Below are 21,093 nucleotides of genomic sequence, written 5' to 3'. Positions count from 1 at the left end.
CTGTCCCACAGCCCCAGGATGGGGACAGCAACCCCCTGAGCTCCCCAGCTGCCCAATCTGCCCCTGAGCAGGCAGGGGAGCTAGAAACGACACTCCAGCTGCTGCTGCAGGCATTGGCCAAGAAACTTTCCTAATTGCATTAAATGGACGACAGGCAGAGTTTGTCAAGGTTCATCAAGGAGGAAAGAGGAAAATGTGGCCAAAGGGACAGGAGTCCTGCAACGTGTGGCCTCTGCAGCTGTCCCCACTGCAAGCAGCATTCCCCAGCAGCCCAGCCCAGCCCCGGCAGCCGCTGGGGATGAGGTAGGCATCCTGTGTAGCTCCATCTGGGATAAAGGAACACACAGGTCAGGCCAAAATAGAAAGAGGAGGAAGCACAGCTTCTTTTTTTCATTTCTTGCTGCCAGGAGGATGGGCAGTGCTGAGCACCTGGCATGGAGTGACTGGGCTGCCTCCCTGCCCAGCACGGGAGGGGCACTGAAATGGAGGTGTGAGTGCTGCCTGCTGTCAGAGCCGGCGGAGGAGGTGGCAGGATGCGGTGTCCTGGTTCCCAGCAGCAGCCCAGTCCCTGCTACAGCTTGCCGGTGGCTCCTGTTGTCGGGATGCTACACGTGGAGCCAGGAGCGTGGGGACCGCAGGTGTGAACCGGGTTTTGCATTGCCAGAGTCCCACCAGCCCCACAGTATCCCATTTCTCTGTAGGAGACCTCCCAGTGCTGGACCCCATTTCCCAGTTAGGTCACCAGTGGGTGACTTTTGCATCCCCTTGTGCCCCAGGCTGGAAGGGTGGACGGGTCCCCTCCCAACCGCGCTTCCCAGCGGCTGCTCTCACCATCTGCCCCGGGGCAGAGCGGTACCCGGGGTGTGCCGCTGCCAGCATCGCTGCCTCGCCGGTGCCCCAGATCTGTCCAGAGCCGGAAAGAGCGATCTCAGCTTCTGAAGTTCCCAAACTTCAGGTGAGAGAGCTGGAAAGATTTTTAACAAATTCAGATGGGAAATTTCCAATCTACTGTAACCCCAGGGCAGCGCTGACAGAGCCATCGAGATGGCGAGGGAAGTGACCGTGACAAGCTAGAAACCCCCGAGGGCCGGACGCTGCCTGGGGCGGGGTTGGGGGACACGGCGGTGCAGTGCTGCCCCGGCAGGGCCCCACAGGGCTTGCGGGGGGAGGGGGCTGAGGCTGGAGGATGTCGCACTTCGGGGACTTGGGAGGCAGGCGCTTTTTTGCAAAGCGCCTAGGAAAGCCCCGCTCTTCCTAAAAGCAAAAACAAAGGAATTGCAAGGTAAAGTATAAATATTAGTAATACAGACTTATTAATTGCCCAAATAATCGGGGAATTACAGGAGAAAAGGGAAACAATAGGGAAAGACCCGCGGTTTTCGGTGCAGCCCCCCAGCACCTGTTACCGCCGGCCTGCCCTGACAATGGGGGCCGTGCCCTCGGGGAGATATCACCGATAAACGGGAGATAAACTCTCCAACCGGTTCGCTAGGTTAAAAAGCCGACATCACAGGTGGCCAAGGACCCCCCAGCCTGGAACCCGTAGTCCAGGGGTCTCTGCTCCAGGAAAAACACAGCATGGAGGAAGGAGAGGGGGGCTTATATACCGAGCGAAGCTGCAGGGGGATCTTTTACCCAGGGCTGCCCGTTGGCTAGGAGTGACCGCAGAACTGATTCTCCTCTCCATTCTGAGTCGGGGCGGGGAAGTGTGGAGGAACTCGGCGGGGTGTCGGAGACCCTCGCACGACCACCATGGCGCAAGGATGGGGAAGTCCTATCCAGCCAAACCACAGACCACCGGCCGCTCCGGTCGAGGCTTAGCGGGGACCCCTCCGCTCCTCCCCAGCGGGGCGGGTGCCGGGAGGAAGGAGGAGGAGGCCCCCCCCGCCTTGTCGTTGCCCTTTTAAGGGGTTCCTTGAAACCGCGCCCGGGATCCATGTTTGCAGCCCCAGCCCGGGCGGAGGAAACTCCATGTTGTAACAAAGTTTCCTCCGCGGCGCCGCTCCCGCGCCCGCCGCCCCGCGCCGCCGCCGGCCCCCGCCCCGCCTCCCCCCCCCGGGGGCCGCGCCGGGGGGGGCCGCCCCCTCCCACCCCTCCTCCCCGGCCCCCATGGAGCACCAGTCCATCATCGCCCAGGTTAGCAGGGAGGAGGGGAGCGCCCCGCTGCAGGAGAAAGGTAACGCGGGGGGGATTTCCCCCCACCCCAGCACGGAAGAGGGGAAAGGGGGAAGTCCCCGGCGGGGGGGGGGAGCTGGGGGCCTGCGGGGGCTGCTCCCGGAGGGTGTGATGAGCGGCGGGCCGCCTTAGCCCGCCCCCATGCATCCCGCTGTCCAGAGCTGGGGAGATGTGCTGGGGCTGCGGCTCGGAGCCAGCGGGGCTGTCTGCACCCGCCTGGGGGCGAGGGGCCGTGCTCCGGCTCCTCCGGCCTCCCCAAATCCCCGGGGTGCCCCTGGAAGGCTCGGGGCGCTGCTCGGAGTATCTGCGCTGTTTTCCCCGGGGCCGGGCGGGCGGTGCGCGCAGCGCCCGTGGGAAACTGAGGCAGGCGGGGAGCCGAGTGCTGGGCACTCCCGGTGCGTCCCGGCGCCTCATCCCCCTCGGCCCCGCGGAGGGGTCTGGCGGGGAGCGCTGCTCGTCCCGCTGCCCGCCGGCTTGGGGAGCTTCCAGGGCGGGGAGGAGCGAAAGTGAGAACGAGCCCCGTCCACAGTGGGGAGCTCCCGCCCCGCGGGGTCCCGGCCGGGCTGCGGCAGGACCCGGTGGGCCGGGGTCGGGGCGGCCGCGCTGCCCCCGGGGCAGGCGGAGCGGCCCCTGTGCCTCAGTTTCCCCGCGATCCGCCAATGGGGACCGCAGGAACGGCGCCCGGGGGCGGGCGCTGCGCCCGGATTGGCCCCTCGCCTCGAGTCCGCTCGAGGCGGCCAATGAGAACAGGGAGCTGTCGGGGGGGGGGGCAAAGGAGAACCGTAAGCCCCGCCCCCGGAGGAGGCCCCGCCCCCATGTCCCTTCTGCCGGGGGTCCGTGGGACCTTGGGGACCCCCGGGCTGAGCCCCTGCTGCAGGTGTAGGGTCTCCAGCCACGCAGGGAGGGCTCACAGGGGTCACTCATGGAGTGGATGAGGGGCTGTGGGTGGTCACCAAACAGTGCGGTGGTCGCCAAACATTGGCATCCCTGGTGCTGTCCTGGTGCCATTGCTTGGTGGGGCAGGAAGGGCAGCTGGATGGGTGCCAGGGGTTGATAAGGACGTGGGGGGGGGGTCTGGTGAAACACCCAAACCTGTCTCACCTGCCTCCCAGCCTTGTGCTGGGGGTACCCCTCACCCCTCTCCTGCCCTCCTGAAGGTACCCAGACGCCTGCCAAGAAGCCACGGAGCCGCAGCATCCTCCAGTCCCTCTTCTGCTGCCTGTGCCATGATGAAGGGGAGCCCTGCACTGGCACCACTGGTGCCCCACTGCTGGTGGAGGAGAATGGGGCCCTGCCTAAGGTAATCCTGCATCCCCAGCCTAGCACTGGGCTGCCCATCCCCTGTGCCTCCCCTGTGCAGCCAGGATTGCAGGGTGGTCACTTCCCATGGACATCCCCTTGGCTCTCCACTGACCCCCTGTGCCCCCCTGGTGCAGGCTGCTGTCAAACACCTCCTGCCTGAGATCAAGCCACAGGACGCCAGCAAGCTCTGCGTGGTCATCGACCTGGATGAGACACTGGTGCACAGCTCCTTCAAGGTGGGGGACACCCTGGCCCTCTCGCATCTCCTGCCCTGTACCCCCCTACCTGTTCTACCACCCTCTTCACCACAAAGCGATGCCCAGCACAGCCTGGTCGGGTTAGATGGGGTGTGCCTCTGAGGGGGTTGTAGGGCTGGTAGGGATTCATGATGGGCAGAGGGCAGGCAGCATTTGGGCAGGTGGTGCCTGCTCAGCGCTGACCCTGCTGTGCCCTTCCCCAGCCGGTGAACAATGCCGACTTCATCATTCCTGTGGAAATCGATGGCATCATGCACCAGGTAATGGTGGGGTGGGTGCCTAGTGGGAGGGGGCATCATTCCCCCTCACGGGAGACCAAGAGCCATCCCAGTGCCATGCACTAGGGCGTAAATGGGTGTCAGGGTGCCGGCACTGGGGCATAATCGGGGTGTCAGGGTGCTGGTACTGGCACGTTGGGGGGCAGAGGCAAGTACCCCTCTTCCCACAGGGCAGGGAGGCGAGGGGGGTGCTGGTGCAATGCTCTCCTGCAGTGGCCAGCCCCAGGTTCAAGTAATCCAGGATAGGCTGTGATCTGGGCAGTCAGCCTGTTCTTGGTTACTTGGTTCTGGAGCCGGCCAGACGCTTCGCCCCAGACATCTGTGTGGGGCCATGGCATCCCCCAGCCCACACAGGGCAGCCCCCATGGCATGAGGTGCAGGCAGCCCTCTTGCTCCCCTTCCTCCTCAGGGAGCCGCTCTTGGGTGTCCCCTGGGGTGGGTGGTGGTGCTGGGAGGGGCCGGGTGGCCAGTGCCGGGGGCGCTGCCCTCTGCCCCGTGCCCACAGGTGTACGTGCTCAAGCGGCCGCACGTGGACGAGTTCCTGCAGCGCATGGGCGAGCTCTTCGAGTGTGTGCTCTTCACTGCCAGCCTGGCCAAGGTGGGTACCTCTGCCATCGCACCCCCTTCCCGCACGCCCCTCGGGTGGCACAGCTCCCCTTGCCTGCAAAGGCATTGCCAACCCCTTGTCCCCTGCATGCCTGCAGGCAGCGCCAGCTTGGGGCAGTCTCCCTGCCTGCCTTTCCAAGGCGGTGGCCATGGAAACTGAGGCACGGCGGGACCTGACACCATTGGAGAGCTGGATATTGTTGTCACTGTGGGGTGGGCAGCGTGTCGTGGTGTGGCCCAGTGTGACACCTGTCCCACGCCTGTAGTACGCAGACCCCGTGGCTGACCTGCTGGATAAATGGGGGGCTTTCCGGGCACGACTTTTCCGTGAATCCTGTGTCTTCCATCGTGGCAACTACGTGAAGGACCTGAGCCGCCTGGGCCGCGACCTGCGCCGGATCATCATCGTGGACAACTCACCCGCATCCTACATCTTCCACCCTGATAACGCTGTATGTACCCCCAGGGTAAGGCCGGGTGTGGCACAGAGGGAAGGTGTCAGGGAAGCCTCTCTCAGTCCGCTGTGCCATCTGTAGGTGCCGGTGGCTTCCTGGTTCGATAACATGGCAGACACGGAGCTGCTGGACCTGCTGCCCTTCTTCGAGAGGCTCAGCAAGGTGGAGGACGTGTACGCAGTGCTCAAGAAGCAGCGGACTAACAGCTAATGGCCCCCCCACCCCGCCGGGTGCTGCCAAGGGGCATCACCGGGGGAGCCAGGTGCCTTATTTTGGGGGAGAGGGGTGTCCTAGTGTGCCCTCCATCGTCCTCCCCAGCCCCAGTGGGCCCAGGTGACCTCCCTGTCTGCTGGTGATGGGAGATGTGGGTGCCCCTGCTGGGGAGCTGAGTGTCCCCCTTCTCGCAGAAAAGGAGGGCTGTGGGTGACCTGCTGCCTTGCTGTGCTGAGGACCTGTTAGGGGGGTCCCATCCTCCCACAATGTCCAGCCCCTACCTTCCCCCAACCTGTGTCCCCCCTCCCCAAAACGGTTCTCAGGTCCTTTTCTCTTCCGTGTCCCCCTGAGTGGGGAGGAGGAGATCAGCAGCTGCTGTTTTCCACTGCCTTTGGGGGGACTAGATCCCTCTATCCAGGCTCTGCCTGCTGGGAGCCTGGTGGCCTTTGGCCCCTATCTGCAGGGGTTATGGGACAGTTTATAACACCTTGTCACCCTCCAGAAATGGGGGAGTCTTAGTGTTGGTGCATAGGGCTGCCACCATACCCTTAACTCTGCCCTGGGTGCAGCTGATCACCTCGTGGGGGGCATGTCCTTGCCCACCCTCGTGCCTTCTCCTGCCCCTCCACATAGGGGGTGTGTTTTGGGGGGGCAGCCTGGCCTCAGGGTTGAGCCGCTGGGCACAAATGCCCCCCATGTGCCTTGGAACACTGTGTCTCTGTGGCCCCCTTAGCTCTGCAAGGGCTGTGCCTGGGGGGGGGCTCTTAACTCCCCTCCTCCAACCTCAGTTTATTCCTTTGTTGTTGGGGCCTCCCCCCATCTCCAGTTACACTGTGTCAGTGGGAGCCACTCCAGTCACCAACGGGGGGGTCGCCTTCCCTGCGGAGGGCACACACCTCCTCCCCATCCATTTGCAGCTTCGCCAAAGGCTGCCACTCCTAGGAGGGACTGACCCCCATACCAGCCTTAGTGTGCCCACCCTAGCCTTGCCCCAGTCTCCCAGCTGGGATAGGGGGCACTGCAGCCCCCCTCCCTCCCCATAGCCTGCGGTTACCCTGACCCCAGTGGGGTTGGACTGGTGCCAGGGTGTCCCCCAGCCTTGAGGGGCTGGGGGCTCTCAGGGAGGGGTTTTAGCAGGGGGCTGAGCCTTTTTTAACGTCACAATATGGACAATGCCTCATACCTTTTTAGAGGGAAAAACAACGGTTTCCCAAAAAATCATGGGTGCCTTTTTACTGCTGTGCCAGCAAAGGGAATGGGGCAGTATTGGGGGGGGGGGGGGTGAGGGATTTTAGCTTTCTGGTGCTGTTCAGCTGGCTCCTGCCAGCACTGCCCTTCTCCCGGTGCTGGAGGCAAGCGGGGGTCCCCCCAACCCCGCCCACACCCCTGCCTCCACCCTGCCCCGTGGCCGCGGGTGGGGTAGGGGGTGGTGCAACACACCCGCTGGATCCCCACCAGCCCTGGGCCTCATCCCGCCCCTCCAGGAGGGTTGAACTCAGCACTTTACACTAGACAAGTCAAACGGCACCAGCGCAGCCACTGCCCAGCAAATACCTGTGGGTGCTGCAGCACCCAAGGAGCACAGCCTCTGTGCTGGGCACCCTTGGGGGGCCCGGGGGGGTGTAGAGGCGGCATGAGGGGGCTGGGGAGGGCTCGGGTACCAGATCCAAGTGCCTTCATGTGATTAAAGCTGTCAAACCATCTTGGAAAGGGGAGTCCTGAGCGTGTACATCTGTGGGCATGGGCTTCTGTCACGCGTGTGTCACTAGTGGCTGTGCAAAGTGGGGGGACAGGGAGCCTCTGGGATCCCCTAAATCCCCTGGGAAGGGGGGATGCTGTAGGTCAGTGCTGGGGGAGCACCTTTGTGTTGCCGGGTTGAGATGTCACTCCTTGCCTGGTGCCAAGGGGACACCCTCACACTCCAGGAGAGCCCCCTCAGGCTGCCCTGGCACCTCCATCCTAATTCCTTCCCCCTCCTCCTGGGAAAAGGTCCCTGGTGCCATGGGGGTGGGTATCCTGTCCCTTAACAAGGAGGGAGTAAATTTACCGTAGAATCTCTACACCCCACCTCCCCAGCTTTAGGGCTTCAGTTTACTCCATTTATCCAGCCTTATTTGACTGGGGAGCCCTTGGGGGGGGGGACTTGTAATGCCCCCCCTGCTCCCCAGGCAGCCTGCTGCCAACATGCAGGCACTGGGTTGCTGGGGAAGAGGTGGGGGTCTCAGCTGCCCCACCCCCCCCTTACCCCCCCATGCCCTCATTGGCCCTGTGCCTCCCCTCATTAATGAAGTCTCTGTCCTCCCTGATGGCTGCACTAATTACTTAGTTCATTAGTGACCTGGCTGAGAGGCCCCGGGGAGGGGGTGGGCCTGCTGGGGCTGGCGTGGGGTCTCCCACCCCTGTGCCACACTGACGGACTCAGCCCTGGGACACAGCCACCAAGCGGAGACCAACCACCCGGGTGTTACACCCCACCCAAAAGTCAGACCCTCACCCCCACCAGGGGTTCTGAACCCAGGTAAGGGTCCCATGGGGACACTCAGGGAGTGCAGGGGGTGGGAGCTGGGTGGCATGGTTAGGAGGGTTGGGGGACCAGGGAAGTGGAGGGCAGGAGCAGAGCCCATCCCTGTGCTATCGGGGATCCCCCTTGTTTGTGGCTGACCTGCCCCTTGTGCCAGTTCAGCCCATTGTCATCACTTTGAGGATCCTTGGAAGAGGGACTGTCAGGATCTGGGGCTCACAGCAGCCCAGGCCTGGTGCTGGGATGACAGCAGGGTGCAGGATGCCCCTGGCACTTGTGGCCAGGGGTGCTGGCTCAGCAGGGCAGCCAAGATAAAGCCGTGGCAATCCCACAGGGCTGGGGAAGAGATAAGAGCAGACAGGAAGCCTGGGGACCTGCCTGCTGCTGGTGCCTCACCCTCCACCTTTATGGTACCCCGTGTTCATTCCCCAAAACCACTTTCGAGTCTGGGACCTACTGGGCAGAACTTCAGTCTCCTCCCCACCAACATCAAGGGCATCATCAGGTACCAGCCTTTGGGAGCGGGGCTTGGAGGCATGGGACATAGGGCTTAACTGTGCCACCACCCTATGCCCTGTCCTGTCCCCCCAAACCCTAGACCTGTGTCCCATCCCTTTACCTCCTTCCCATCCCCAAGGGGACCTTGGGTCTGTGGAGACCCCCCAATGCAAGGAGGCAAAGCTGGGAGTGAGCAGAGATCTGGCCTCCAGCTGAGGTGTGGCACGGCCTTGAGACAGTCCCATGGGCAGGGCAGTGATGTGCCAGGTAGGGAGTGGAAAGGGGATGCCCCAGGAAGATGGTGCTGCATTGGTATCACTTTGGGGAACCTTTTTAGAAGGGAGGAGGCACCAAAAAAACCCCATTGCAATGCTCTTAGTGCTCCATGGCCAAGAGGGTTTTTTGGGGGATTTTGCAGTCTAGGGAGTGAAGAACAGTGGTAAAGCACATCCCCGTGGCATCAGGGCACTTCTGTGTTTGTGGCTGATGCTCATGTGTCCTGGCCCAGCCCCTTGCTATCACTGGGGAACTTTTTGGTGAGGGGCAAAAAAAAAGTCACCATGGGCTCAATGCCAAGGGCCAAAAGAGGAACAGGCTTGGGGAGGCACCAGCATAGGCACAGCAAGCCCTTGAACAGGGTGCAATAGCACCTTGGGGGGGCAACACCCTATGAGTAACGGGGCTCTCAGGTGCCACAAAGTCTTGGAGGGCCGTGGGGACCTTGACTCTGGGCTGTTCCTGCCCTTATATGGCAAATATAGGCTGGGCCATGAGGGACCAAAGGTCTCCTGGGTGCTGGCACCTGAGCACTCCACCTAGGTAGGTTCACCTGTGCCCAGCTCTGTGGTGAAGGTGAGGAGCTGGGGTGGGGTGAGGGGACGGAGGGTGGGCATAGGGTGGACAGCACATCCCATGGCCACCATTACTCCTGGTACAGGGGTGGCCTGGGCATGGGACTTGGGGACCCACCCATGCCCCACCTTGGCGCTGCACTTGGGGGGATACTACCCCCTGGATCTGAGGGATGGGATGTGGGTGCTTATAGGGCAGCACCACCAGCTCTCCCTGCCAGCCACCAGCCAGGGCACAGCGGGGCCTTTGCCTGACCGGCTGCCCGACCCCTCTGCCCACTCGCGGAGAGCACTGCCAGCCTGGCAGAGATGGCTGTGGGCAACCTCGGCAGCACCAGGGCCAAGCCCTGGCAGTCTCAGCACCTCTGTGGGGCCAGGATGTGCCCTCCCTGGGGGGCATGGATCCGGTGGGAGGTTTGGAAGTGGGGGGTCTGAAGCAGGCAGTGTGCTTGCACACGTGTGCACGTGTATGTGTGTAAGGGCACTAGCAGTGGCCATGTCATGCTGTGCCACTTTGTGCCAAGCCGTGCCAGGACAAGGCTGAGCAGGGCTGGTTCCTGCTGGTCCTGGGGAGGAACAGGCCACTGCACAGTGGTGTCACTCAGCTGCAGCCGCTGCACTGGGGGTGCCCTGCACAGCCCTGTCCCTTGCCTGGGTGCAGGGCAGGGCACTGGGGCACTTACTGCTCCTGTCCACCCTGAACCCTGGCATGGAACTGTGGCTGTAGTGCTAGCTCAGCTGAGGGGAGAGCAGCCCTGTTTGTGTGCCCACAGCCCTGACACTTCGGTGCCAGGGTTCCCCTCATCCTGTGCAGCTCCGGCTGGGCTGTCTGCAGAGTGGGCAGGGAAGCAGATGGCACAGCAGGCTGACTGTGTCCCAGCTCTTGATGACACTGCCTGCCATTAACAAGGGTGTTGCTGATGCTGGCAGGTCCCCTTGTCTGTGGTACCTGTCACCATGGTGGAGCTCAGCGGCAAAGTCACCAGGACGCTCAACAAGACCACGCCGGGCATCCAGATATGGCGAATCGAGGTGGGGATGGGGGCACAGCCTGGGCACCCATCACTGGGCTGCTTGGGGGAGTCTCTGTAAGGGAAGATCCTCCCTTTGTGTACTCAGTGCCTCTTTTTGGGGTCTCAGTGCAGCATCCAGAGCTAAACTTCCCCAGGTTCTGGGGCTGGGGGCAGTGGGGTGCATGGGGCTGGGGTGAGGGGTTCCCCACTAGGGCTGATATCTCCCTTTCTTCTGCAGAACATGGAGATGGTGCCAGTGCCCACCAAAAGCTACGGCAACTTCTATGAGGGGGATTGCTACGTTCTGCTGTCGGTAGGGCAGTCGGGTCAAACAGGGAACTGGGAATGGGCTCTGCCCTGGGGGGAATGGGGTACAGGGAGGGGTGTCTGTGACCAGAATGGCCTAGGGACACAGGGGCTCTTCTAACGGGGACTGGTGTCCTGCAGACACGCAAGTCTGGGAGTGGCTTCACCTACGATATCCACTACTGGCTGGGCAATGAGTCGAGCCAGGATGAGCAGGGGGCAGCTGCCATCTACACCACCCAGATGGATGATCACCTGGGCTCAGTGGCCGTGCAGCACCGCGAGGTCCAGGGACACGAGAGCGAGACCTTCCGTGCCTACTTCAAGCAGGGACTCATGTATGTCACTCATCCCCAGGGACCCGATCCCGCAGTGGAAGGCAGCAGGGAGGGGTCCTCTGCATGTGCCTTGTGGGGACACCCTCCGTGGGGGTGGGAACAGCCCTGTCCCAGTGGGGTGTGAAAGGCAGGAGGAGGATCTGGAGCTGGTCTTGTTCCACCCATCACCCATGTGGGTGGGAGGGGGACCCCACTGGAGTGAGGAGAGGGCACCCAGGGCTGACACTATGTCTGTACTCACCCCAGCTATAAGAAGGGTGGAGTGGCCTCGGGCATGAAGCACGTGGAGACAAATACCTACAACATCCAGCGCCTTCTGCATGTGAAGGGCAAGAAGAATGTGACAGCGGGAGAGGTGAGTTATGGGATGTGGGGAGTCCCCAGCCATCAACCTCTATGCAGACATGATGTTTGGGATCAGGATCAGGCCAGAGCTCCCCTAGACACAGGTGCCCTCAAGCTGGAGACAAAAGTGGGTGCAGGATGATGCTGCCTTGCCTCAGGAGCAGCTGCACCTCAAAAAGCCTCTCTTGAGGAAGGGAGGAGGAATATAGGCTGGGAGTATCAGCACTGAGTGAGGGCAGGCAGGGGCTGTAAAGCTGTGGATACCTAGGCATCCTGCTTCTTGACACCCACTCCTCCCAATCTCGTCCTGCTGCAGGTGGAGATGAGCTGGAAAAGCTTCAACAGAGGCGACGTGTTCCTGTTGGACCTTGGGCAGCTCATCATCCAGTGGAATGGCCCTGAGAGCAACCGAAATGAGAGGCTGAGGGTATGGCCAGGGGGTCCCAGGGTCCCCTCCTGGAGGAATGGGGGTGACCAGCCACTCCCTCCCTGATCTGGGCTTATCCCTTCTCCCCTGGGTGCAGGCAATGACCCTGGCCAAGGACATCCGGGACCGGGAACGTGGAGGCCGTGCCCAGGTGGGCATCGTGGATGGTGAGAACGAGAGTGCCTCGCCAGAGCTCATGAAGGTCCTCACGCACGTGCTGGGTGAGAAGAGGGATATTCAGCCAGCCATCCCTGATGATAAAGTGGACCAGATCCTCAAGTCCTCTCTCAAGCTCTACCAGTGAGTTGCTGGGCATGGGTTACCCACAGGGGCATTTCGTGGGATGCCAGAGGGACCCAGCACCCATCTCTGCTATATCTCACAACTCCCATCCACGTGGACAGCCACCAAGAGGGGTCAAGGTCACAGCAGGCGGGGGGATAGGTCCTTTGGGTGCATTTTGAGCAAGAGGAGTGCCTGGTGCTGACAGGCTTGGTATTCCCTGGAGAGATGCTCATGTGAGTGTCACCTTTGTATACGGCAGTAATGTTTCTGGGTGGCACCATCACACCTGACAGCCCTTTATCCCTCCCTGTGGCCGAGGGAGCTGCACGGCAGGGCAAGCTACAAACCAGATTGCCGCTATGGCAGGGCAAGAGCGTCCCTGGGCACCACCTGTGCCACAGTCTGGGTGGTGAACGGGATGCGGAGGGGATACCCCCACCAAACCCTGCCACCCAAAATGGGGATGGGTTTTTCCAACCTGGTTTCTAACACCTCCATCCTCTCTTTTTCTTCTGTCAGCGTCTCCAACCAGAGTGGGAACCTGGTCATTCAGGAGGTAGCATTTCGACCCCTAACTCAAGACATGCTCCTACATGAGGTGTGTTAACCCATGGGATGCTTGGGAGTGCCCAAATTCCCTGGCAGCTTCAACCCTTCAAAATTGCCAAGCCAATCAGCTTTTTAAGGTTAAAGTTGCCAAAGTCCCAATTTCTGCTATTTTCCCCTCTCCAAGGACTGCTACATCCTTGATCAAGGAGGTCTCAAGATCTTTGTGTGGAAGGGCAAGAATGCCAACAAGGAGGAAAAGCAGGAGGCAATGAGCAGGGCACTGGTGGGTGTTGGGTTATGGGTTGGCTATGGGATAGCGGGGCTCCTTCGTGGAGTGCCAGGCCCCCCATGACCACACTCCGTGTTCGGATCACCCCAGGGCTTCATCAAAGCCAAGAACTACCCAGCCAGCACCAGCGTGGAGGTAGAGAATGACGGGTCTGAGTCAACCATCTTTAGGCAGCTCTTCCAAAAATGGACTGTTCCTAACCAGAGCAGTGGGTTGGGCAAGACCCACACTGTGGGCAAAGTGGGTGAGTGTCTCCTTCTGACACAGCAGAACTCCTTGCTTTGGGATGTAGGGGCTGTGGGGCCCCCAAAGCCAGTGGAATTTAGCTCACCCCTCTGCCCTTCCCTGCAGCCAAGGTGGAGCAGGTGAAGTTTGATGCCACCACACTGCACGCCAAGCCCCAGATGGCCGCCCAGCAGAAGATGGTGGATGATGGATCTGGGGAGGTGGAGGTAGGGTAGCCTTGGGTACCCCCTGTTCTACACCAGGGGACGCCGTGGGGTTCAGGGTCTGCAGGGCAGGGGGATGCACCAGCCCTGACAGCAGTATATCCCTGTCCCACCAGGTCTGGCGTGTGGAGAACAACGAGCTGGTGCCCGTAGAGAAGAAGTGGCTGGGCCATTTCTATGGCGGGGACTGCTACGTGGTGCTCTACACCTATTCTGTGGGGCCCAAGGTGAACCGCATCATCTACCTCTGGCAGGTGAGACCTCCAGGTCCCTGACCCGTGGGTGGGGGCCAGGGCTATTCTGCCCCTACACATTACATGTGCCATGGGAACAGCACAAGGGTTCCCTCTTCCCAAGAGAGAAGAGGGGCCTGTGATGTGTGCTGAGTACCCCTCTGCCCTGCCCAGGGCCGCCAAGCCACCACGGATGAGCTGGCTGCCTCTGCCTACCTGACCGTCGCCCTGGACCAGAAGTACAACAATGAGCCCGTGCAGATCCGTGTCACCATGGGCAAGGAGCCGGCCCACCTGATGGCCATCTTCAAGGGCAGGATGGTGGTGTACGCGGTGAGCACGGGGCTGTGGGAGCGTGGGCAGGCAGGTGAGCCTGTGGCACTGGTAGTGACCTCCTGTCCCCCAGGGTGGCACCTCACGGTCGGGCAGCACTGAGCCTACACCCTCCACCCGCCTCTTCCACGTGCATGGCACCAATGAGTACAACACCAAGGCCTTTGAGGTGCCCGTCCGAGCCTCCTCCCTCAACTCCAATGACGTCTTTGTGCTCAAAACCCCCAGCACCTGCTACCTCTGGTATGGGAAGGTGGGTATTGCTGGGCACCCCCGAGAGAAATATTCCCTCCTCCTCTTCTTCCTCCTTGGCTGGGGCCAGTGGTGGAGCAGCTGCACTTGCTTGGCAGGGCTGCAGTGGGGATGAACGTGAGATGGGCAAGACTGTGGCCGATATAATCTCCAAGACAGAGAAGCCAGTGATTGCAGAGGGACAGGAGCCACCTGAGTTCTGGCTGGCCCTAGGGGGCAAGTCCCAGTATGCCAGCAGCAAGAGGTACCAGTCTTGTCCCTACCCACCCTGAGGAGTAAGATGGGCCACCAGGCCCCAAGCATGATAAGCCTCATTCCTACCACCGTGCTGCCTCCTGTCAGGCTGCAGGAGGAGAACCCCTCTGTGCCCCCCCGACTCTTTGAGTGCTCCAACAAGACAGGCACCTTCTTGGCCACGGAGATCATAGACTTCACCCAGGATGACCTGGAGGAGAGTGATGTTTACCTGCTGGATGCCTGGGACCAGGTGAGCTGGGGGGCCATGGAGTGGCAGACACACCACTGATCCCACAAACTGATGTTCTGGAGGGGTGTTGGGTGGGGAGTGGTGGAGGACTTGAAGCATCCAGAGGGGGGAGGATAGGAGGCTGGAAACCCCTCTATCTGCGGCCCCATAATGTTTTTTTCCCAGCCCTCTGCTCCAAGGGTTGCTGAAGACAGACTCCCAGTGTCCTCCCCCATGGACAGATCCTGTGTACCTCCAACCATAGATTGGGCATGGCCCCAGAGGCCTTCAATCTCACCCCAGTAGTGGACATGGTAACCTCTTGCAGGTTTTCTTCTGGATTGGAAATGGAGCCAATGAGTCAGAAAAGGAGGCAGCAGCGGTGATGGCACAGGAGTACCTGCGGACCCACCCCAGTGGGCGTGACCCCGAAACCCCCATCATTGTGGTGAAGCAGGGTTATGAGCCCCCCACCTTCACAGGCTGGTTCCATGCCTGGGACCCTCTCAACTGGGCTGTGAGTCATTGAGGGTGTTTGAAAGACCTGGGGGGCCCTTTGCAGACGTTCCTGGGTGTGGGTCTAGCTCCAGGAAGCCTCTTGGGGGTGTGGGCAGCAGTTGGCCTGACCCCTGCCCATGCTGAGGGGCTGAATACTTTTGTCCCCTTCCCAGGACAAGAAATCCTACGAGACGCTGAGAGCCGAGCTGGGCGATGAGAGTAGGCTTGGGCAGCTCACCTCAGTAAGTGGCACAAGGAGAGGGGCAGCCAGACTGGGAGGGGGCACAGAAAGCCTCTCCCTCCCCTTGGCAGGTGCAAGGAGAGACCTCCAAGTGAGGGGACACCTGGAGCCAACCTGGTGCCTCCATCCCTGGGGCAGCCCCTGATGTGACCCTGCTCCCCCCTTCAGGTGCTCACATCCAAGCAAGAAGTCTTCACCGCCTCAACCACCCTCGTCCCCTCCAAGCTGGAGACCTTCCCCCTGAATGTGCTGGTGAACACCTCAGCCGAGGACCTGCCACAGGGTGTAGACCCCAGCAGGAAGGAGGTGAGAGAAGGCTGGGGAACTGCTGGGGTGGGAAACAGGGAAAGCTACCCGGTGCTTTAGCTCAGCCTCCTCTCTCCTCCCCCAGGCCCATCTCTCTGACGAGGACTTCCAGGCTGTTTTCGGCATGAATCGCTCTGCCTTCGGCAACCTTCCCTTGTGGAAACAACAGAAGCTCAAGAAGGACAAAGGACTCTTCTAGGGTAGGAGCCTGGGCCGAGGCAGAACCCCAGCTCCTAATTTTTTATTAAATAAAATTAATTTGGAGAGCAGGGCTGTGTCTCCCTCCCTCCCCTCACAACCCCAGAGCTCAGCCCAGGTGTGGGGCTTATTTGGCAAAGCGATGGCACACAGAGACACACAGGTCTTGACCGGGCACCGGCAGCACAGGGCAGTACCCCCACCCCTTTGCCTTCCTTTGCCCTGCCTGCATGCAGAGGTGATGCACAAGCTGAGCATGCCCGAGGAGCCAGGACTCTCCCATCCCACCCCTGTGCCTTGCAGCTCCGGGCTAAAGGTCTAATATACAGCCTGAGCCGCTCCCTCCCTTATCGCCTGAACTGCCGAACCACGGTAAATATGTGCGGTACCAAAGGTAAAGGAGGGGACAGTGTGTGTGGGGGGACAGATGCCAGGGATCACTTGTCTTTGCCCCAGCTGGGGAGGAGGACATCTCCCTTCCGCTTGGGATCCGCAGGAATCCTGAGAGGCACTGGGGTGTCCCCTGCGGGAACACATTTCTGTCAGAGGGGCCGGGATTAGCATGTGCCGAGGGGCGTTGAACGCACACACACACACACACACACACACACACACACATGCACACACAGAATGTCCCCAGGCAACTGAGCAAAGTCCCAGAGCCAAACGGGAGGAGGAGGTGCGGTGCCCAGCAAGAGGCAGCAGTCCAGGCAATGTGGAAATAAGGTCCCAAATCAAGAGAGGGTTAATAAAGAGGTTTTAATTTCACAAAAATCTATCTACACATCATTTAAAAATGGGCAGGAGGAACCCAAGAGCAAAAACTGTAAAGAATAGAGGAACAGGTCTGCTAAAACACAGAGAAAAGCGCTGCTCCACATCAACAGTGTAAAGAACCAGAGTGTCGAGGTGCAGGCAGAAGCCGGCAGCAGCCACCCCGGGGCAGGCAAGGTTGGAGTCTGGCAGCAGACCACATGGACAGCAGCTGCCAGGGGTCCCACATCCCTCTTTTTCTCTTTGGCGGGCAATTACAGGGATAATTAGCTCCATTAAAACCAAAGCAGATGAGTTATTCCCAGCCCCACTCCCCGAGCACTACATTCCCCATGTGCCCCGTGCCGGGGTGAACTACAGCAGGAAGCACTGAGCTGGCAATCAGCCCTTCCTTGGACTCAGGACGGGAAGGAGGATGCACGGGCGATGGTTATCTGTCCGGCACTGAGCAAGAGGTGGAAGGTGATGCCATGGCCACAGGCGTCAGAGAGCCCTGCTCCCTCCTGTCGGTCCCACGCTGCCACTCCAGTCGGGAAACCTTGTCCTTGCCCTGCAAAGGCTCCTCGTGCAGCCCCACTGGCCAGGGCTCCCCAGGGACCTGCACACAAGCTCCAGTTCATTGACACAAAAGCTTTGCACCTCTCGGATTAGGGGTGTAAATCAAGAGCAAATTAGAGCAGTCAGACAATGAGGGGACAAAGGGACAGTGGGATGGGAATTCCTTGAGTTCATATACTGAATCACACTTGTTCTAAACTAGGCTGATTCAGAAGCAAGTAAATAATTAACTGAGGAAGAGCTTGCACGTGTTCAGGGACTGCAACTGAGCTTCGCCGCCCTATACCCCAGGACAGGTATTCCATGTGGAAAGTACAACCTCACTGAACTTGTTGCTGCAACAGTGTGAGCAGTGGGAATGATACATCTGGTGGGCAGCACATCCCTTGAGGATTACATACCCACCTTCCTACCCCCTGCTCTCAGACAGGGACAAAGCTGGCTTCTGCAAGGAAGGGGCTCCACGGACAATCCTGTCAGGGTGAAGGTGCGACTGAGTTGCCGTATGCCAAACAAAAAAGCGCAAATTCATTAACAGATGTCTGCAAATTCTTAATGGCTAGAATAACAGGCAAGAACTTTTCATAAAACAAGGAACACTGGTTTCAAGCATCAGCTTTTGCATCTTGATCCAAACAAAACTAATTTTAAACAAAAGTTACTGCACTGAAAAATCAGGCAATGTTTGCTTTTATTATAAATTAACTGGAGTGCAGCGCCTTACAAAAACAACCTTGCCAACCAAAAAAGCAGATCTGACTTCTGACACTACAGGAATACCAGTTATTTACAGCACAAGCAAGGGATGTGCTTGGGGAAAACGGGTTTGCCCTCTGGATGGAGCAGTCCATCACATTCGCAGGGCGATCAGTTCAAAGGACAACTCCCATGTTACCACCTCTTCCCATTGCCTGGAATTCTACCAAAATTAGTATCAACAATAGAAAAGTATAATGCTTTGTAATAAATTAACATATACAGCCCCTCGGGCAGCATCTCACGAGATAAATGTTCTGTCATGTCTACAACCAAACATTTGCTCCTAGCTCAGAGACCAGGAAGACGCCACCACGACCTGGGCCCTGGGCTCGTCACACGTGGGGACTGGGAAGGAGGTCAGTCTCTTCACCACACCGGAGTCCCCAGAGTGCTCGGGGTGGGGAAGACACCAACAGCTGTCACTCACTGCTGCACACACAGGTGGGAAGAGGCCACTGAGGCAGCAGCAATCCCAGCCAGCCCGCTAGGATAAACTATAGTGTGGAAGTACCCGTGAAAGGTGCCTGCTGTCTCCTAAATCGATGGTTTTGTCTGCTTTGCTTCAGCTGATTTTATTCCTGAGAAACTCCTAACAATAGTTAAAAAAACTCAGAAACTATCTCAACAGCAAAAAAGATGAATTTTTTTTTTTTAAAGAAGTCTTTCACCTCTGGAACTCAAGCTGTGATAATCAAAACTAAAGGCAATTACTCTGCTTACAGCAACAACTTCTCTGAAATGAGTAAATACTAGTGAAAGGAAACATCTGCCCCTGCTAAATTAGTGCAAAGGTGCTGAAAAAAAATGAAATGGGCTTCTACTCCCACTGCTGAAACAAACTATAAAAGGAGCATCATGCCTCTAAACCCAATAAAAAGCAACACTTCTTTCTAACCATGTTCCATTTATGCTGAACAAGGGCCTTCTGTAAGTTTTTACCTGGTTTAGTTTCACAGTTTGAGCGTCCTGCACTCCTGAGAAAGGAGAACAGAGGCATAGCTGCAGTACAAAGCCTCTTACCCTGGAACAACACAAGATCAAGGAAAGACCATGGTTCAGTCACAGAGCAATTCAAGTGCCAGGCGCTGCCTTGCAGACCCTTTTCCCAGCATCCTCGTTTCATGATGATCCAGGTCTGAGCAGGAAGGGCAACACCAGAATGCTCTTTCCTTCCCAGAAGATGCACAGCAGCTGTCGCTCACCTCCTGCCACTGCTCTGTCTGTTCCAGGTGTTCAGTTACTCTGGAGTCACACCGGAGCAGCCCCAAGCAACGTAACACCAGTGAGAAACACAGCACACCCAACAAGAGACCTCGCCTCTCCAAATGGTACTGATGCAACAACCTCATGAAGAAAATGCAATCAGATAATAGAACTTGTAAAACAAAAAAAAAGAAATCACATATATAATCTCATGTCTAAATGAGGATGACAGTGAATGGTGTAAAAAAACGACAGAGCTGCCACCAGGTATCAATACATTCCACAGCACCGACAGTCTGTTTCCTTGAACCGCATGTGAATAGCGGAGCACTCACAAACCCATGAATGTCACAATGCATCAGCTTGAGTGATTCCAAAATGCCTGTTAGCCAGAGGACTGGCAAGAGCCTACTCAGCAATCGGGGCTTCCAGTGAATATTACTAACACAACACACGCCAGGTTACAGAGTCTATTGCTTAAATTGCTCTTGGAGAAAGAGAAAAAAAAAAAGCGCCAAGTGATATGTAAATCTTCGCCACTCACGTCTCACAGGTGAATGGGCTTTTAAAGTCAAGTCTCTTTTTGCACTATTCTTTAAACCAGTTTATGAGCAGCTGTAGTCTCGTGGCTTGATGCAACTCTTTAAGGCTCCATGCTGACAAAATTATTTGAGAACAATAAAAAACTTCACCACAGGAGGATCGCTCTGGATGTCAAGGTTTAAACGCGTAGTTCAGGCCCAGGACTTGCACAGATGGTTCAACAAACCGAGCGTCCCATATTTCTATCTTTTGTCTCTTGTTTTGGCCCTGAGCTGTTTGTTACTCCTGCGTTGTCTGGCACAAGTTCAGAATCTTCCTTGCTCCTCAGGAGGAACAAGGTGTTTTACTCTTCACAGAGGCTGACGAACCGATCTTCCTACTTCCATGCTAAGTGGCTGTGCATTTTTTTCTGTTTCTAGTAACTCATCGAAGATATCCCTAGAGGAGAGGGAAAGACTAACAGTGAAACTTATATCCAGTAACAAATCGCTACATAAGACAGCCCAGAGGGAACCAGCAACTGGATTTAATTCACAAACTCAAGCATCACGGATGCTGGCACAGAGAGGTGCCTTATCTGGCATCCAAGCAGCAGTAAAGACGGAAGAGGAGGACAACCCCTCCCTTCTTCAGTTCTGTGTGCCTGAAAAGATATAATTTCTATTCTACCTACAATCCTCATTTCGGCTGTGTCCTGAGATGACCGTGGCTGCAACACCACAGCTGCTAGGAGCAGGGATGAGGGCATTTACAAATATCACAGCACTTAAGCAGAAAAACACAAGCTCCATTATGATTCCAGGTGCAATGCATGCATACCTGAGACACTGAATCCCCTCCTCAAAATATGATTTAACGCATTCCTTAAAATCCTATGTATTATTGGCACACAATCTCACATCTCTGAACATTGAACACTTCAGTTTTGCCATTCTGGATAGTTTTCATCCCAGCAAAGAAGACTAGAGGAGGAAGAAGAGAAGCCTTCTTCCTCATGAACATGGGGTAATTACCAGCACCAAACTCCTCCAAGACACCTACTTGTGCATGTAGAAGAAGATGTAGCCACTTCGGTCTCTGTCACACTGAACGGTGGTCTCTAGAGTTCTAGACACTTCCAGGTCATTGTAGGTGAACCAGGACTGCTTCTTGATATCATAGACATCGCTGATATAATGACCTTAAAAAGGGAGAATCATAGAATGGTTTGGGTTGGAAGGGACCTCAAAGATCACCCTGCTCCAAACACCATGCCATGGGCAGGGACACTTTCCACTAGATCTGGTTGCCCAAAGCCCCATCCAATCCAGCCTTGAACACCTTCAGGGATAGGGCATCCACAGCTTCTCTGGGCAGCTTTCTTTCCATGCTGCAGTTTGACCAGTAAGCTGATCAGCTACATACCCTGCTCCAGCCACCTATGCCAGATATAAATGCTAAAAGACCCTTCAGATCCTGGTCCCTCCATCTTTCCCTTAATCAGATGGTAACAAGCACAAGCAATTCCACAGAGCCCACAAGCTGTGTGCTTTCCATGGGCACCATGACATCCCCCATCAGCAAGTCATGACA

General features: G+C 57.9%; 3 protein-coding genes across 4 annotated transcripts in view; 2 read left to right on the top strand and 1 right to left on the bottom strand.

The window, feature by feature from the left end:
• The first annotated feature begins 1,966 nt into the window (after positions 1-1,966).
• On the top strand, positions 1,967-6,996 carry CTDSP1 (CTD small phosphatase 1). The gene is made up of 7 exons (XM_027879410.1): positions 1,967-2,176; positions 3,333-3,475; positions 3,612-3,713; positions 3,938-3,994; positions 4,518-4,610; positions 4,885-5,070; positions 5,155-6,996. The coding sequence occupies exons 1-7, from the start codon at positions 2,110-2,112 to the stop codon at positions 5,281-5,283; spliced, it is 777 nt and encodes a 258-aa protein (XP_027735211.1). The 5' UTR covers positions 1,967-2,109; the 3' UTR covers positions 5,284-6,996.
• Positions 6,997-7,634: 638 nt separating this feature from the next.
• VIL1 (villin 1) lies at positions 7,635-15,746 on the top strand. Of its 2 annotated transcripts, XM_027878382.1 has the most exons (20): positions 7,635-7,804; positions 10,087-10,188; positions 10,408-10,482; positions 10,617-10,813; positions 11,060-11,168; positions 11,475-11,585; positions 11,683-11,885; positions 12,390-12,468; positions 12,604-12,702; positions 12,799-12,952; positions 13,060-13,160; positions 13,274-13,411; positions 13,565-13,723; positions 13,797-13,976; positions 14,074-14,219; positions 14,318-14,462; positions 14,770-14,958; positions 15,113-15,181; positions 15,349-15,486; positions 15,572-15,746. In XM_027878382.1, the coding sequence occupies exons 2-20, from the start codon at positions 10,114-10,116 to the stop codon at positions 15,683-15,685; spliced, it is 2,481 nt and encodes an 826-aa protein (XP_027734183.1). In that variant the 5' UTR covers positions 7,635-7,804; positions 10,087-10,113; the 3' UTR covers positions 15,686-15,746. The 2 variants fall into 2 exon arrangements, with proteins under 2 accessions (XP_027734183.1, XP_027734192.1); XM_027878391.1 differs by lacking the exon at positions 7,635-7,804 and having other exon boundaries at positions 9,821-10,188.
• Positions 15,747-16,431: 685 nt separating this feature from the next.
• The window catches only part of USP37 (ubiquitin specific peptidase 37), a 34,902-nt gene continuing 30,240 nt past the window's right edge, over positions 16,432-21,093 (bottom strand). The window contains exons 22-23 of the mRNA XM_027879398.1: positions 20,563-20,701; positions 16,432-19,959 (exon numbers count right to left, since the gene is read on the bottom strand). Coding sequence (XP_027735199.1) covers positions 19,872-19,959; positions 20,563-20,701 — 227 coding nt within the window. The 3' untranslated portion in view covers positions 16,432-19,871. The remainder of the gene's footprint in view (positions 19,960-20,562; positions 20,702-21,093) is intronic.

The sequence above is a fragment of the Empidonax traillii genome, unplaced genomic scaffold (assembly GCF_003031625.1).
Source record: "Empidonax traillii isolate 1590-97213 ecotype Southwest subspecies unplaced genomic scaffold, ASM303162v1 scaffold5:size3517227, whole genome shotgun sequence".
Classification (NCBI taxonomy): Eukaryota; Metazoa; Chordata; class Aves; order Passeriformes; family Tyrannidae; genus Empidonax; species Empidonax traillii.
The sequence above is the reverse complement of the archived record's forward strand: the minus strand, read 5'-3'. Positions and strand labels throughout refer to the sequence as shown.